General features: G+C 42.1%; 1 protein-coding gene across 1 annotated transcript in view; it reads right to left on the minus strand.

The window, feature by feature from the left end:
* Positions 1–16,732, minus strand: part of LOC129105410 (copine-9-like) — a 140,599-nt gene that overhangs the window by 113,509 nt on the left and 10,358 nt on the right. Inside the window, exon 2 of the mRNA XM_054616416.1 lies at positions 10,295–10,335. Coding sequence (XP_054472391.1) covers positions 10,295–10,335 — 41 coding nt within the window. The remainder of the gene's footprint in view (positions 1–10,294; positions 10,336–16,732) is intronic.

The following is a 16,732-nucleotide window of genomic DNA, read 5'->3' on the forward strand; positions in this document are numbered from 1 at the left end:
CAGACGTGACTTCAGCCCTCTCTGGATTGACATGGCCGTTCAGATACACCGTTCATAGCTTCACCCACAAGAAGTAATTCACTGGAATTCATAGAGGGATACAAAATCAATATCTATACAAAAACTCTGGGTGACTTTCACCCAGGAGACAGATGTTCATGTTCCATGTGAAACCAGAAATCAAGGTGGATTTGTTTTTCACTTAACTATCTTACTTAGGTAACACCATTATTTTAGTTAGTTTGGACGGCTGCTTGGACGGAGACGGACAGAATTTGTGGAGATGACTAAGAAACCGCCAGAAAACAGAGTGAAAATTTGCATGCCCTTCCGGGTGTCACATTTCCATAACTGCGATCCGCGCAGGAGTTAGGGCTTGGCGAAAATCAAACATCCCATTATTTCTGACCAAATGCCCCAGTATTGTGACAATATTGCGCGGTTGTACATTGGTGCTTTTCACAAAATGTTTACCCAGATTAAAAAAATAATCAGCTGAGGTTGAGCAGCCAAATATGGATACAATTCGACCAGAACCTCCCCGTCTTAAAAGCTAACGTACCGAAGCATTAAGCTCCTTCTTCCGTCTTACTCGGAAAGGGCGAAGTGATCCAGGAAGTAGATTGCAACTATTATTGCCAAGGATTTGTGCCCCTACACAGTAATTTCGCACTGTGTTGTACACTTTGGAACAGAGATACAACATTCATCTTAACGTTTTTATGGACACGGCTATACTCGCACTCTAAAAATAAGCTTAAATCATAAAATCACTGAGCAGAGAAAGTAGAATAGAAGTATCCCACTGCATTGACATCTGTTGCCACAGAATCTTGTGTCACCCTAACACACTTTATCACTGTATGTATAGTTTTAACACATGTTCCAGAAAGTGTTATTTTTGTACAGGAGCCTAATGCTCATAGCTTTTAACAATCAATATTATTTATTTGTGAATAAGGACAGCTTTTTATGTCAACTGACTCAGAACATGCTAGTCTGCCTGATTTGATTTATTTTCTTGTTGGCTTTCTTTGGATTGCTGGGAAATGTAACCCTCCAGTTGACACATCTATTGTATTTGTTATTAATATTGAATTAATACAAGATAATGGAATTAAATGCATCTGTTTTTTTAATTATTAATCATTACAAATATGCAGTGTTTTAAAAATACCAGATAGTAAAATACTAAATAGTAAAAAATAAATCATGTATAGAACACTTTTGAAGCATCAAGAAGAATTGATAATGTTTTATAATCTCATCGTAGCTCTCTGAATCAGAATCGAATTGGATAGTGAGGTGCCTAGAGATTCCCATCCCTACAACACTTATGTCATAGTACAATATTACAATATCCAGAATCTGAGATGATATCTAGTCTAGTTTAACTTTATTGATATAATATCGATACATATTCCAGCCCTTGCGGATGGATGCCCAATGTATCCTTTCCCACTGAGGACAAATGCCAGATGTAACTGGTGTTAGTGGGTTTTTGCTCAGTAGGAAAGGGGACTCATATTCTGTTAACATTTGTATTCTGTGGCTAAGCAGTATTCCAGCATGAGAAATACTTTACGTGATGCACATTACATTCTCACATTAAGTGAGAAGAGGGAATTCTTTCACATTTCTGGCCTGGGACCAAGCAGGTTAACACAGCCATGGCTGCTCTGGATACTGGATGGAATCAACCAAGGGTGATGTTTCTACCATACACATTTAATCCTCCTGTGAAGCTCTTCTCTGCAGGTGAAAAGAAACGGACACAAAATGGAGACGTGATATGAGGAGGACATGCAGAACTGTCTACGTCAACCGCAGGACAACAGTTGGAGTTGACAAGTACTGAGGTGCAGGTGGTGCTCCCTGTTTCGAAGTGAAAATAAAAAGGTATGTTTGGTTACTTAGGGTGGATGATTGTTCTTTAACATATGCAAATGACATGACAGGCTGGACCGCCCTAGCGATTTATTTTGTACTCCAAAAGGAAGTTCATTTGGGGAGACCTGGAGAAGACCACAGGTGCCAAGTGAAGATAAATGTATTTTTATTTTAAGACTTTAAAAAAAATCGAATGGCATATCTTTTTTTATGCAGAAACTGGGTCATGGAGAGCTTTCTGGAAATATTCTATATTTCTGTTCTAAACTTCAAAGCAGCAGTCAATGAATGTCTTTTTTTAGTGTGAAAGCAAAGATTTGTGTGATGGATCATCAATGTGAGGAGAAACCCATCACAGGGGAGTTTGCCTGGTCAGTGCTGCCTGCCTTAAGGATGCGAGCAGATGATAGCTGGCATCAAAAAAATCTAATCTCAAAGGCATTTTATCTGCCGAGATGAAGGCACAGCCGAAGCCCACCGCACTCAGCCAGCAGAGACACTAAACACAAGTCATCTGACAGTCGGAGCAGGAACATTCCAACGGGAGGAGTTCCTCAGAGAAAGGAGCTGCACGACCCACTTGGAAAGGAGCTCATATGCAACAGCATTGCTGCCTGTGAGTCCCGTTCTCCTCAGAGTTATCAAACTACAACCCAGTTTAACGCTTTTATTAGAATTCTGGACTTTATTTAACAAGAACCCGCCACAGTTCTGATCTCGTAATAAGTCCTAGCTAAAATATCAAGTGCATTTCGGCGGAACATTCCTATTTGTTTGTGACCTCTATTAAAATAAAGAAAGAGAGTATAGACTTCCAATGAAAGGCTGCCATTAACTCAGCCCACTCAGCCTCTCTTCCATTATTAAATCATCATGTCAGCCATTTACCAGTTTGGAAGGGGTTGTCATTTTGACCTAACCAATCACTAACGGATGATGTCATCTCTCGCCGTGGTCCTTTTCAGTCAACGTGGAAGCTACAGTGACTGTTTAAAAACCTGTTCTCGGTGCGCACTTTGTCCAATACCAACGCTTGGTAGGTGCCCTTCAGTGTCTGATACGGACGCACCCTTTAGCGCCTGTTTGAGATAGGGGTGGAAGGTTTAGAACATAGGCCACTTATAGGCTGGCCGCAGTCCGGGTCCGGACCAAGACGACGTATCATCCGGATCCAGACCTATAACTGATAGATAATTGAGAATTATTCAATTTTAAGGGTGTTCTTCTCTTTTAACTGGCCCAGCTTTTTAATTCTTTATAGCATCTCAGTATAGACTGAGATGATTTACAATGCTTCCGATAAGCATTGCGACTCGCGTGAGATGTAGAGACAGTTTTTCACATCGATCTAAGAAATATTAAAGATTTTTTATTTAGGTATGATTCTGAGATTAGACTTCTCAATACTTTTGCCATTTGAGACTTCTGCAGTCATATATTCTTGCCTTGACCTGACAGAGACAGGGCAGACTACACATTGGACTCCGACAAATCCACTTCAGCAAACATGTCATAGAAGTTTACAGACTTGGTGAGAAAGTGAACAAAAACAAAAGTTCTGACACACTTATCCGTTTGTCACAAGGTCACGGTACGTCTCAGTAGGACTTCCACTATGACACCACACAGAACAACACTCAGTTTCATTCCAGCCTTTCTGGTCTGGCGGTTAACAGGCTGATACCATGTCGTCTTATCCCTGTATGAGTTGACTTACAGAAACCTGCACAGCTGCGTAGATCTCATCCAGACTGCTCTGTCAGGTGACAGAGGTGATATCCACCTTTACATCCTCCGATTAGCTGGGCTAACTGAGAGCTCCACTTTCTGGATGAGTTAAGAAAGCGTAATTTGGGGTTTCTTTGGCCACATGGGACCAACGCGATAAGCTGTAAACACAACATCCAGAAGATCTGGTTTCTGGTCACATGACTAATGTGACGTGTAATATTCCAACGTATCCTAATTTTCTCCTCTGCAGCGGTGCACAGCTACCAGCTGGGGTTCGTCTGGGAAAAATGAAAGTGGCTCGCGGCTCCAACCACGTCAGCTTTACAGCACCATACAACTGTGAACTTAGTGCTCGCTGTGCCCTCTCCCCCCATGCAATGCAGGGAGTGACCAAGCCCCCCGTTCCCAGCACCACTGTTAACCGGGGCGGACTATCATCAGTGCCCCATCCGCGCCGATTTATCATGCTTTGTGATTGTGACTATTTTGCCTCGTCATTACCATTCATATTTGTACAATCAATGAATTGATGAATAAATTGTTCAGTAGATAAAAATACAAGTTAAAGACACGCATTCAAAATGTAAGAAAAAGTGCAAACATATTAGCATCAAAATATAGTTTATGTACCAAAAGTAAAAGGTACATAAAGGAATAAAATAATATATTCATTATGCAGAATGGCCCATTTCAAATAATAGATCTTTGGTAGGCCTATATTATTTGATTAAAGTTATTAAGTCATAAATGCGTTCATCACTTCATATTTGCAGCTGGTGAAGATGAAGCTAATTTTGACTACTTTCTAAACTTAATAATAAGGCAATATACTAATTAAAAATGAAATCATAATTTATAGTTTAACTAGTTAACTTATATGGTCAAATAAATATAGTAAAGTAAAATGTACATTATTACCCTTAACATGTTGTGGACAAGAAGAATAAAGCCCTCTTCTACCTTACCCTCCCTTAAAATTGTACTTAAGTATAGTATTTGAATAGCTTATTAACTTAGTTACATTCCATCACTGCTAGAGCACAACCTTGTTTAAAAGAGCACGTTCTTCATAGATCTAACCTCTTTGTTTTTTCTCTCAAAGTGCACCGAATAAATGCATTAAACTTTAAAATGTGCAAAATGTTCTCCCAGGTGAGGAAGCTTTTGGACTCTCTTAGAGGGTCAGACGTCCACCCACCACAGTCTCACTAAATCCTATACAAAACACTGTTTATTTAACCCTCTGATTTCCAAAACCGCCGGCAGGATGGAAAAGCATGTTTTCTTTAAAGAAATCGCCAAAACATCGTTTATCCTAGCCAGAAGCTGTAATTACTGTCATAATCCTTGAACATATCACATGTGACCAATGCTTCTGTCAGAAAGCGCAACCGAAACTTAGCTTTACAACTAATTCTAAGCTCCTCGGCGCAACTAGGAAGCCATGATTGACTAGGCTGAGACCAACAGTCATGTGACAAGAATTCTGTGAATCTTCAACTTTACTACAGGCTGCTGAACACAGAGCAGAGAGGAGAGGAGTCTGTAAGTAGAGGTTGAAAAAATGATTTATAGATTATTATGTTTTCCATTTTTTGTAAATAAAATATGAAAGGAATTCAACTCTAACTTTTTCTCTTTTTAGGATTAATGGCATTGTCACTGTGTTACATTGCACAAAAGACATTTTTGAGTTTTCTCTACTTCTATCCATGGTTGTGCTGTTTCCATAGAGGTTCAGGATTCACATATTGCAGTGAAAATCCAGGCTCCAGAGAGAAAATGTGATGAGCAAAAAAACTGCTCGGGGTTCCGACATAACATTACACATTAAACTAAATTTCCTGTTTGTCTGTTGATACTTGGATGTATAAGATCTGCCATTTGCTGCCAGTCAGACAACACGGGACCTCTAACAGTCAGTTAAGTCACTCAGAGCTGCGTAGAATCAATACAGAATGTGACCATGTATCGACTCCGGCTCTGAACCGAGTCACGTACCTACAGGCATGAATCTACCTGGTGAGTGGTGCGTGACATTATCAGGACGTATCGACCCGTCCTGTTGTGGCCGGACGCCTGGGTCAAACGGAGGGGTCTAACCAGGGACATCAAAGACATAAGGGGGCATCGTGGCCACAGCGAGAGCGGCTTCCCTCTCCCCCCCGGTGGGGAGGAAGGGTTTGAAGGTCAGGACCCCTCTGACACGATCATTACCTTCCATCATGGTCCCCACCTCTGCCCAGCACAGGAAGAAAGGCTATCTATGGGATGTGTCAAAAAAGGATGCGTGGCCTGCTAACTGACTGTGTGTGCAGGACTGTGTGTGTGTGTGTGTGTGTGTGTGTGTGTGTGTGTGTGTGTGTGTGTGTGTGTGTGTGTGTGTGTGTGTGTGTGTGTGTGTGTGTCTCTCTGGTTACCCAACTGTCCTTACCCTACTGCATTCTGTCCAAAATCTGCAGCTGAAATTCTTCTGATTCTTCACTATCTACCATTACCATTTCACAGCTGAATATTAAATAAAGCTACATAATAATAGTAATACAAAATCCCCCAAATCGTTCTCTACAGTGCACCCTTGTAAGGTAATAACACCTTTAAAACAACATGTAAGGATGATGTTAATCTTAAATCCGAGTCAAGAGGCAGCAGATAAATCAGATAACTGTCAGAATCTCTCATTTAATGGCTACTGGAATTAAGTTTATGAATGACAAATCAGCACATTATAAGATATCTTTAATCCTGACTGATAGCCGCGGTAGAAAATCTGCTTTCCGCCTGCCCATCATCTGAAACGATTGTGATAAATGCTCAGTTTATCACCGTTGACATTTACCTTTTTTTCTCCTCGCACATGAAGCAACATTTTGCAAAACAGAAAAGTTTACTTGAGGTTAGTGGCTTCGTAGGAGTTTTATCATAATTACTGATTGTTGAACAAGATGAGAAAGCTGGAGTCCGTAAAACAGATCTACAGACCGACATTAGATAATTAGGCTGCTGTCACAAAGATAGAAGATATGCTTTGAAATTAAGGCACTGAGGACACACAAAAAACACCACACTTCTGTGAAATCTCACACGTTTTCTGGCTCTTTGTTCTGTTTGGTTTAAAACCAAAGATCGCAGATTTGCAACGAGGGCAGACATCGTTGGTGCCGGAGTTAGGACTACTGTACATGGGTAACCGCGTACAGCGTCAGGCGAATGCTAGCATGTTGAGATTTTTTTTCCCTATACACTACAACAATGTGGTGAAGGATAGAGAAAAAAAGAGGAGAGAAAAAGAGAAAAAGAGAGAGACTGAATATAGAGCAGAATTCATAAGAGGCGTTGTAGAATTGATTCAATGTTATCAGTGGCCGACCAATATCATCAAAAGATTATCTCGTTGTGTGGCCCGAGCCTACTGTTGCATGGTGATGCAGATGCTTCAAATTAATCTCCATTTCACAATGTAAATAAAATCAATTAAATCAGATTTAGACATGTTCACTGTGAATAAAGTTTTTTTGGGGGGGAACATTTCCTTTGAGGAATCGAGGGTCTAAGGATAGAGGATGTATGCTGGATGTTTATAATAGATACATGTGTATGCTGGACAGAATGTAAAGGCCCCTGAGGCAAATTTGTAATCTGTTATGTTGGGCTGTATAACTAAAAGTGACTTAAGATGCTTGGCCAAAATGTAGGAAAAGTACAATTAAAACCATCCAGCATGCTTTGTGTATTACAGTAATGTAAAGTACAATATAAGGATGTTAATAATTAACCATTTAATCGCTAACCAACAATAATCATTTTGAGAGATTAATGCTTTCAGCTAAACTGTTTTTTTTGTTTAAGAGGGCAAAACTGCGGCTGGTCCGTCTTAAAGGTCAGCCCACCTTTAGTGAGCCGGGGTCAACGTTGTCGCTAGCTTCGGGGCTAACCCCCTTCACTTTAATCAGCAGGTACGAGCAAGGCACAGGACCCAGAAATAAACTGTATGCACACTACACTGCTACGTTCACAGCTATAACGTTACTGGAACTTTATTATCTTCATCACACACCCGCTCTCGCAAACGGACACACGCTAACATTACACCCGACTTGCAAAACACTGGTGTAAACCCTGAGGGAGTCTGCCAGACAGACATACAGCTAAACCAGTCGATGTGGTGAAGACTTAATCTCGGTTCATGTCTTTCATGTCTGGACTTCAAGCTGGTAATGTGGCATGCTGGGTGTCTTGTACATGTTACACCTTCTTAACATTAACACTACATTTCCCAGACACCCTCTGCCTCGTTCTTCCCCTAAAGGAAAAAAAGATTTCGGAGTTGATTTTATCGACTCCCCCCCCCCCTTTTGGGTTTCCCTCTGCATTCTGTTACACAATATCCTAAAACACACGACACTCCTTTACCTGAGCTGGACTCAAAATCAGAGAGTGATTGCTTCACTCCCAATTTGTTTTGACTTGGCATTTTTGTTGCGTCGAGCACCATGCAGCTCGAGCTTCAATGGGTTTTGTTGGGTTGTAGTGTGCGACTAATGTTCAAAGAGAATTTATTTTCTTTTGGTGTACGTGTGCTTTGACACCGAGATCTGAGGCTCCTTCATCTGTGCTACAGAGAAACAGTCGCTGTGGAATACACGACCTGACAGCATTCACACATGTACACATTCAGTGTAAGACATCTGAACGAACGAACGAACGAACGAACAACACACACACACACACACACACACACACACACACACACACACACACACACACACACACACACACACACACACACACACACACACACACACACACACACACACACACACACACACACACACACACACACTTTGAACTTTTTCACGTTAGGATCTGTATTTGTAGTTGCATGTCTTTGTAGCGTTCAATGTTCAGTTCAATCTAGACCTTTTCAAAAAGCACACCATACTTATCTTTTGAATTGTCAATAAATTATAATAGTATTTATTTATCTTTTGTATAAATATAATAGTATTATTAATAATATAAATATATATATATATATATATATATATATACATACATATTTCTTCCTTTATTTGTCTTCTGTCCTATACTTCCCGTGCCCACACACCCCAACATCAAACCAAGAAAACACACGACAACTCACATAGCCTTGTTTTGTTATTTGGTTAACTGACCTGAATTCAATGTTTCATGTTTTCATTGTGTTGTTCCAAAAGTCTTTTGCCTTGAAATAAAAGATGAATGAAAATAAAGAATCTGGTATTTTTCAACCTGTCATAATTGGGTCACTAACTTTGCACTCGCCACCTCTGCTGCAGATCCTGGTAACTTGGTTTTGTCTATTGAGCAAGGCACTAATTAGCGTCCCATATAATATCACAGTTAACGTGAGTTATGGATGCACATTGCTAACAAAGCTAGCTTGTGACTTTTAGTAACTTTTGTACCTGGCCCTGCTGGGCCTCTCTCTTCCCCAGCTCCACCCACTCATCCAAATATGGTCACCGCTGGTTTCAAAAAAATCAAGATGGCAACGGCCAAAATGCCAAACTATTTACAAATTGGTGTATGTAATTAAAGTAAATGACATTTCACACACATGGTACACAAACATTGGTATGGTCCATAGATATAGCTAACATAACCACAAAACATTTTGAGAGACCCACTTGTTTTTGATGCAGCAACGGATCATCAAACACACAGTCCAGATGGTATCACGGATCAGAGTCACAGATCGGATCAGCACAAAAAATAAAAAGGGAGTAAATAGATGCCCTGATGTCGCTTTTCTTTGTCGCCGATACCAAAAGCCAATCATTGATGATATATTTGCAGATACAGGTTATTTTGGTTGCTTTTTAAAGCAGCTGATCTACGAGGCTCCAGACTATTTCTTTTCACTACCGTCCCAAAAATCCTTTCAACCTCTATGAAGTCAGTGTAAACCATCAGAAATACTTTGTTATAGTCATCTATACCATCTATACCTTCTTGTTATGCAGTAGCATGAAAGATTATAAGGATGGCGGTGACAACCATGATGGTAATAATGCACTGATTAACCGTGTGAATGCTGTCTCTCACAGTCTCAATCTCACTAATCAAGCAGAAATCCTCCTTGACAGCCATTTAGTTTTTGTCATCCTTTGTCTTTTGCCAATTCTACTTTCGCTGCTCTCCTTTTATTTCTCACTCTCTTTCTCTGGTCACTTCTTCCAAATAACTCAAAGTGTAGCACTAATCACAGTCCCTCTGTTTTCCACCACTCTCTGCTGTATCCCGTACTCTGTCTGTGTGCGTGTGGCCGGCAATCACTAAGTGTCAATCATCCTCCATTGGTCAGCTGCCCTAATTGGAAACAAATTTGATTGAAAGTCTGCCGGTTGACCCCTGGGACACAGCTTTTCATTCACTGGGCAGCTGTGTTGTGTCTGTAAATGCTCCGGGAGTCACTCACCGTGTTAGGGCTCACTGAAGCTTGCTGTGCACCGATAAGGTGGGTGACGTAGTGATTTAATAATCGCTGCGTGAAATTGAACACGTTCAGTTGAGCGATGTGTTGTAAAGTGTAAATTGGCATTGGGGGATGTGGAATCACTGCGCTGCTGAAAATACAAACACGAAAGATGAATTTGACTTAAAAGATGAATGAGAAAACAGCAGCAGTTACCTGGATCTGACTTGGAGAAGGTGTCCATGTCCAACAGGTTTCTGCAACAACAGGAGAGAGGCTGTTAGAGATCTCACATTATTTTGCATACAGTCATATTTAATAAACATTGTCAGTGTTATTAATTTATGTACATAGAACAACCAAACAGCAAGCTGCATGTAAGCTCACTGTGTTGGAGGCGTAATAACTCCTGTCTTCATTTTAATAAAACTGCTTGTATGTTTTTCACTGAGAGGCCAACAGATGAGCTCGCACCAGATGTTTATGTTGCATGTGAAAAGCTGGCAGCAGAATATGATTTCAAATATCTTGATTTTAATCACATTCAAAAAAATGATGTTAAGAAGTCGTGGTACGGTTCAAGTTCCACCATGTCAGAAACTGTCTGACTACTAAGGCAGCGACACCTTATTTCTCCTGTACAACACTCAAACCCTGTACAGTCAGTATACCACCAGCTCTTAAAGTACTTGACAGGAAGCCAAAAAGCCATCAACATTGTTCTTCCTAAGAAATCAGAATCTACTGAGCTGGGACTATCTTATCAAATCCAAACCCCAAACCTGGCCAGCAGGATTGAAAAGCAGGTTTATCATAGCCAAAAGCTGTAAAATACGATGATACTTGAACATATCATGAGTGTAAAACACATCCTCCAGAAAAAGCAACCACTTGTAAAGCTAAAAAATTGTGATATTTCCTCAAAAACACGCTCCAAACAAACCTTTCATTCTAAACAGATCCTTTAAAAACATACCATTCTGCGCTCCTCAGCCGTAATGGTAAATGGACCTGTACTTGTGTAGAATCTTTCTGGTATTCCGACCACTATTATTACATAGCTGTTTACAGACTGTTTACAAAATGGCTGCAAATGCCGCCTCACTGTCAGGTTCATCAAAATAAAATCCAGAAGGTTCGGCTCATTTCATAGAAGCTATTCACTGTCTGTTTGGACCTGGTTTGCCTTGGGAATGAAACCCTACAAAAACGTAACACTGCCTGTTCCTGTTCTGATGACATTGTGTGAATGCAGCACTAAACTAAGACTAGGCGGCCACCTCAAGTTCTGAAAAGTGAGGCCAAAGCGTAACTTTCTTGAACCTGCGTTCTCTCTAATGTCCATCAGGGGGCGCCTCCTCTGGTTGTATAGAAGTCTATGAGAAAATGACTCTACTTCTCTCTTGATTTATTCCCTCAGTAAACATTGTAAACATGAGTTTATGGTCTCAATCTCTAGTTTCAAGTCTTCTTCAATACAGCATGATGTTTTAGTAGTAAATGATGGTCCATTTAGAGTCAAACAGACCATAAACAGGGTATCGTCAGACTATCGCACCTAAGCTGCACGTCTTTGGACTGAGGGAGGAAGCTGGAGAACCCAGAGAGAACCCACGCTGACACGGGGAGAACATGCATACAGAAAGACCATCCCTCTTGCTGTGAGACGGTGCTTGCCACTACACCACCGTGCAGCCCTTGAAGGTGCTACCAACCACATAGAATGAGTAGTCTTCATCATACCAACACGTCCTACACCGTTCACCCACAGTGAATGTAAACACCGCCAAACATCCACCAAATTCACACCATCTGTCCACTGCAGCCCAGCAAGGAAACACTGAAGGAAAGGTCATTTTGCACTAGAAAAGACAGTAATTTAGGAATAATAATAATAATGGCTTTATTTATATAGCACCTTTCAAACTACCGTTATCAGGCGCTTCAAGAACAAGGACAAATAAAAGAAAGCAGAAGAGATCAATCAAATACAAAATCAGTCAAGAAATAAAAATAGTACATAAACTGCTAATAGTAAAGACAAAATAATAAGCAAAGGCACACATAAAATAAGTATGCAGATAAAGTATTTTAGAAAAAGCCAAACGGTAAAAATAAGTATTAAGAGGTTGTTTAAAATGGGCAGTGATTTTTCTAGTCTAAGTTCCTCAGGTAATATATTCCAAAGGGATGGAGCCCTAACAGCAAACACCCCGTCACCTCTGGTCCTCAGCCTCCACCAGAAAACAGCTAACGCCAACTTCACACTACACAACTTGCTGTCTTGTAATCGGGAGTCTTGAAGTGTTTTTCACACTACATGATTCACTGACAGAGGGTCAGACTGAAGGTCAGACAAAGGGTCACACAAAAAGATCTTCCATCATGAGGAATCCCAGCCTGGGAGTAACAGGGTCTTATCAGAACCTCGAGGCTGCCAGCTAAGGAGTCATGTTTTAGAAACTCAGCCAGGTAGCTCGGTGCCATAACGAGCAGGGCCATAAAAGTCAAGAGTAAATCTATTCCAAAGCAGACAGGCAGCCAGTGAAGGGAAACTAAAATTCATGATTTGTGTAAAAGTCTGGCGGCTGCTTTTTGGACACCCTGAAGCCGAGTAATCATGTTGTGGCCTGTTAACAAGGCATTACAATGATCCAGACGAGAGGTGATAAACGCTTTGTAGATCATTAAACATAATAATAGATAGATTTAGATTGATTGATGGATTCTAGAGATATTTCCCAAGGAGAAAAATCTCCACTGAGATGGCTTTTTAACATGGGACTGGAGATGGAGGTGGTGATCATGTTTTTTAACATTGATCACACTATAGATTCCATTGTTTGTAAGTTTTTCTAAAATAAATTATCTCCAGAAACTTAAGTTTTTTTCTTTTTTTTAAGATTCATGGCAATGTAACTGTGTTATCCTGCACAAAATACTTTTTTGAGTTTTGAGTTCGCTCTACTTCTAGTGGTGACTGTACTGTTTCCATAGAGGTGCAGGACATATATTGCAGCAAAAATCAAGGCTACAGGGAGAAAAATGAGTTTTTGTTTTTATTTTGCTGTGACAGTATTATATCACAGTATTTAAAAAATTAAAGGAGTACTCCACTCAAAACATGATACTACCTCTTATCAATGTTTTGGCAATGTAAGGGTACATGACGTAGCCTAATGCACAGCGCTGACGGTGGAGAAACCAGTACACTGCCCAACCGTACGTGAAAGTGCGCTTGGTGAGGAGGTTGTTTTGGGTGATGCTGTTATACAAAACACACGGCACACTGCTCGTGTGCCATGTGAAACCAAGTCAATGTCAAGTGCCATAAATATAAGCTTAGGGCCGAGCATCTCGTCGCCTGAATGGCGCCGCGCGAGTGGCTGCCTCTTACAGCAGCTCCTGCTCACTTGTGAGCTTTTTCCTTTAAATTGTGTTTTTTTTGTTACTTTCTGTTACTTTCTTTTACTTATTTAATTTTTGTAAACACTTGTGCACTATGGCAGCGAGACACGTAGAGTTTCACGTGGTCTACCTGCAGTTTTTTGCACTTTTCACCTCCGTGCCCGGAGTTTCAGCCCGCAGCCATGGCCCCCATTGTTTACAGCAGGGGTCAGCTGTTAGCGCTCCGGGACACGGCGCTGCTGCTGCCGGAGGAGAGACCCGAGGTTCCCCGTGAGCTGAGGAGGAGGAGACGGGGATGCCGTGCTGGGGCAGAACGTCGAGCCAGGAGGAGACGTTTTAAACCCGTCCTCCCCTCCATCATCATGGGAAACGTGAGGTCTCTCCCCAACAAGATGGACGAGCCATCAGAGGGAATACCGGGAGTGTAGCGTCATGGTGTTCACGGAGACATGGCTCACGGAGCTGACTCCGGACACCAACGCTGCACTGGACGGGTTCCGCATCATCCGGGCAGACAGGACAGCGGAGAGCGGTAAGAGGAAGGGAGGAGGTCTGGCAGTGTTTGTGAATGATAGATGGTGTAACTCTGGGCACATCACTGTTAAGGAGCAGACCTGTACAGAGGACATTGAGCTGTTGGCTGTTAGCATGAGGCCGGTATATTTACCGAGGGAATTTTCGCACGTTATCACAATAGCTGCGTATGTTCCCCCCTCTGCTAACGGAGAAGCGGCCTGTGACGTCATACACTCGGCGATAAGCAGGCTGCTGACACAACATCCCAATGCCCTCCTCCTCCTCTCTGGTGACTTTAACCATGCCCCTCCGTCCTCCACTCTGCCCACCTTCACCCAGTACATCACCTGCCCCACCAGAGACAACAGAACCCTGGACCTACTGTATGCCAACACCAAGGAGGCATACACCTCATCTCCCCTCCCTCCCCTGGGAAGATCTGACCACAACCTGGTGCACCTCCGGCCTGTGTACAAACCTCTTGTGCACAGGCAGCCAGCTGTGACCCGCACAGTCAAACGAGTCAAACGATGGTCCGATGAAGCCGAGGAGGCTCTTAAGGACTGCTTTGACTCGACTGTGTGGGAAGTGTTCAGTGATGCCCATGGGGAGGACATCGAGGGTCTCACAGACACCATAACGGACTACATAAACTTTTGTGTGGAGAACACCGTACCCACCAGGACTGTACGGTGTTTTTCCAACAGCAAACCCTGGATCAATCCTGAGATAAAGACCCTCCTCAAGGAGAAGAAGAGGGTCTTTAGATCAGGAAACAAGGAGGAGCTGAGGACTGTGCAGAGGGAGCTGAGGAGGAAGATAAGGGAGGGGAAAAATGTCTAGGACAGGGAGGATCAGCTGAAGATGGAGGATCAGCTGCAGCAGAACAACATCAGCGGAGTCTGGAAGAGCCTCAAGGCCATGTCTGGCCACAAGGGAGCCCAACCAACAACCTGTGGGGGACCAACAGTGGGTGAATGATCTGAACTCATTCTTTAACAGATTTGATCAGCCGCAGGGAGCACTCCTGAGGACCTTTTTCAACTCTGTGGTGGCATCAGCCATCTTTTATGCAGTGGTCTGCTGGAGCAGCAGCATCTCAGCAGCCGACAAGAAGAGACTGAACAAGCTTGTCAGGAAGGCCAGCAGTGTGCTGGGGTGTCCACTGGATACGGTGGAGGTGGTGGGAGACAGGAGGATGATGGCCAAGCTATCATCCCTGATGAACAACACCTCCCACCCCATGCAGGACACCCTGGCAGCTCTCCACCCCATGCAGCTCCTGGCAGCCACCAGCCACCGATGAGCTTCACCCCCGGTGGTGAAGGAGAGGTACCGCAGGTCCTTCCTTCCTGCTGCTGTCAGGCTGCACAACCAGCTCTGCTCCCAGCAGACCACATGACACATGACAATAAAAACACTGTGCAATAACAGTTTAGTTTTTTTTTATGCTGTCTGTAAATATTATATTTCAGTTATTGTGTTTTTCTACTGTTTTTATTGCTTATTTATAATACTTGTTTTTTTTTTTTTTTTTTTTTTTTTTTTTTTTTTCAGCCACCGGCTCTTGTCTTTCTTTACTGTCTTTCATATGTCTCTTGTGTGCACTTTAACTCTATGCTGCTGTAAGCCTGCAAATTTCCCCGCTGCGGGACTAATAAAGGATTATCTTATCTTATCTTATCTGCATTTGACAACTTGGTCCCTAAATGGCAAATGGACTGTACTTTGATAGCACTGCATACTTCATACACAGGGGCTACCATGCAAGGTGTCACCTGCCCATCAGAACTGTCTAATCATTCATACCCATTCATACACCTTAGGGAGCCATTTGGGGTTAGGGTCCTGTTCAAGGAAAATCAACATGGACTGGAGAAGCCGGGGATCAAACTGCCGATCTTCTGATTGAAGGACGACCCGCTCTACCTTCTGAGCCCCAGTCACCCCGAAGCAGACACTTCTGAGGATTTCATGTTTGCTCATTTTGTAGCTGCGTCAAGGGAAACGAATCAATCACATGCAAACAAACATCAAACCATTGCCGGGATGACGAGCCAATTTCCTCCTAACAACTTGACACATTAGTGAGAATTGACTGTGATAAACAGTGTGTTGGATAAAGAGCTGAGGAGCAGTGACTGACAGACGGGGGGGTTCGGAGCTGTCGAGGTGATGAGGAGCTGGAGCGTCTGAGGGGAGCAGCACAGTGTGCATCCTCACATGTTGGCGTCGACATACTGTGTGTTCCTGTTCCTGTCCTGTTTATGTTCATGCGCTGACCTCAGCACAGTAGCCCTCCCCCACCAATACAGGGACAGTTTGTAGTGCTACAACACCAAAGTGTAAGGGTGCTTATACAACTTACCCATTTGGTTTGGTTAAAACTGACTCAGGTCAGTTTGCCTGGTTAGTATAGTTATACCGCAGGAATAAGCCCTGAATCATTACTGTCTTAATGCGTGTATCCATTACTTCCTGACTTTTTCATGTCTCTAACCGAGAACCATCATTCTTCATAACTGCTGAATGTGGTTGATCTTTACTCTAATAATACTAATACTGTAATGCTTAAAATCACTTATTTCTTTGCAAGCTTTGTGAAACCAAATAAAATAAATATTCATGAATATACAATATACAAGTATTTGTATGATGTTATAATTATGTTTTTTCTTTATTTTCTCTAAAAAAAAAAAGTCTACATTGTAGATTAATATTGAAGACATC

The sequence above is a fragment of the Anoplopoma fimbria genome, chromosome 17 (assembly GCF_027596085.1).
Source record: "Anoplopoma fimbria isolate UVic2021 breed Golden Eagle Sablefish chromosome 17, Afim_UVic_2022, whole genome shotgun sequence".
NCBI classification, from domain to species: Eukaryota; Metazoa; Chordata; class Actinopteri; order Perciformes; family Anoplopomatidae; genus Anoplopoma; species Anoplopoma fimbria.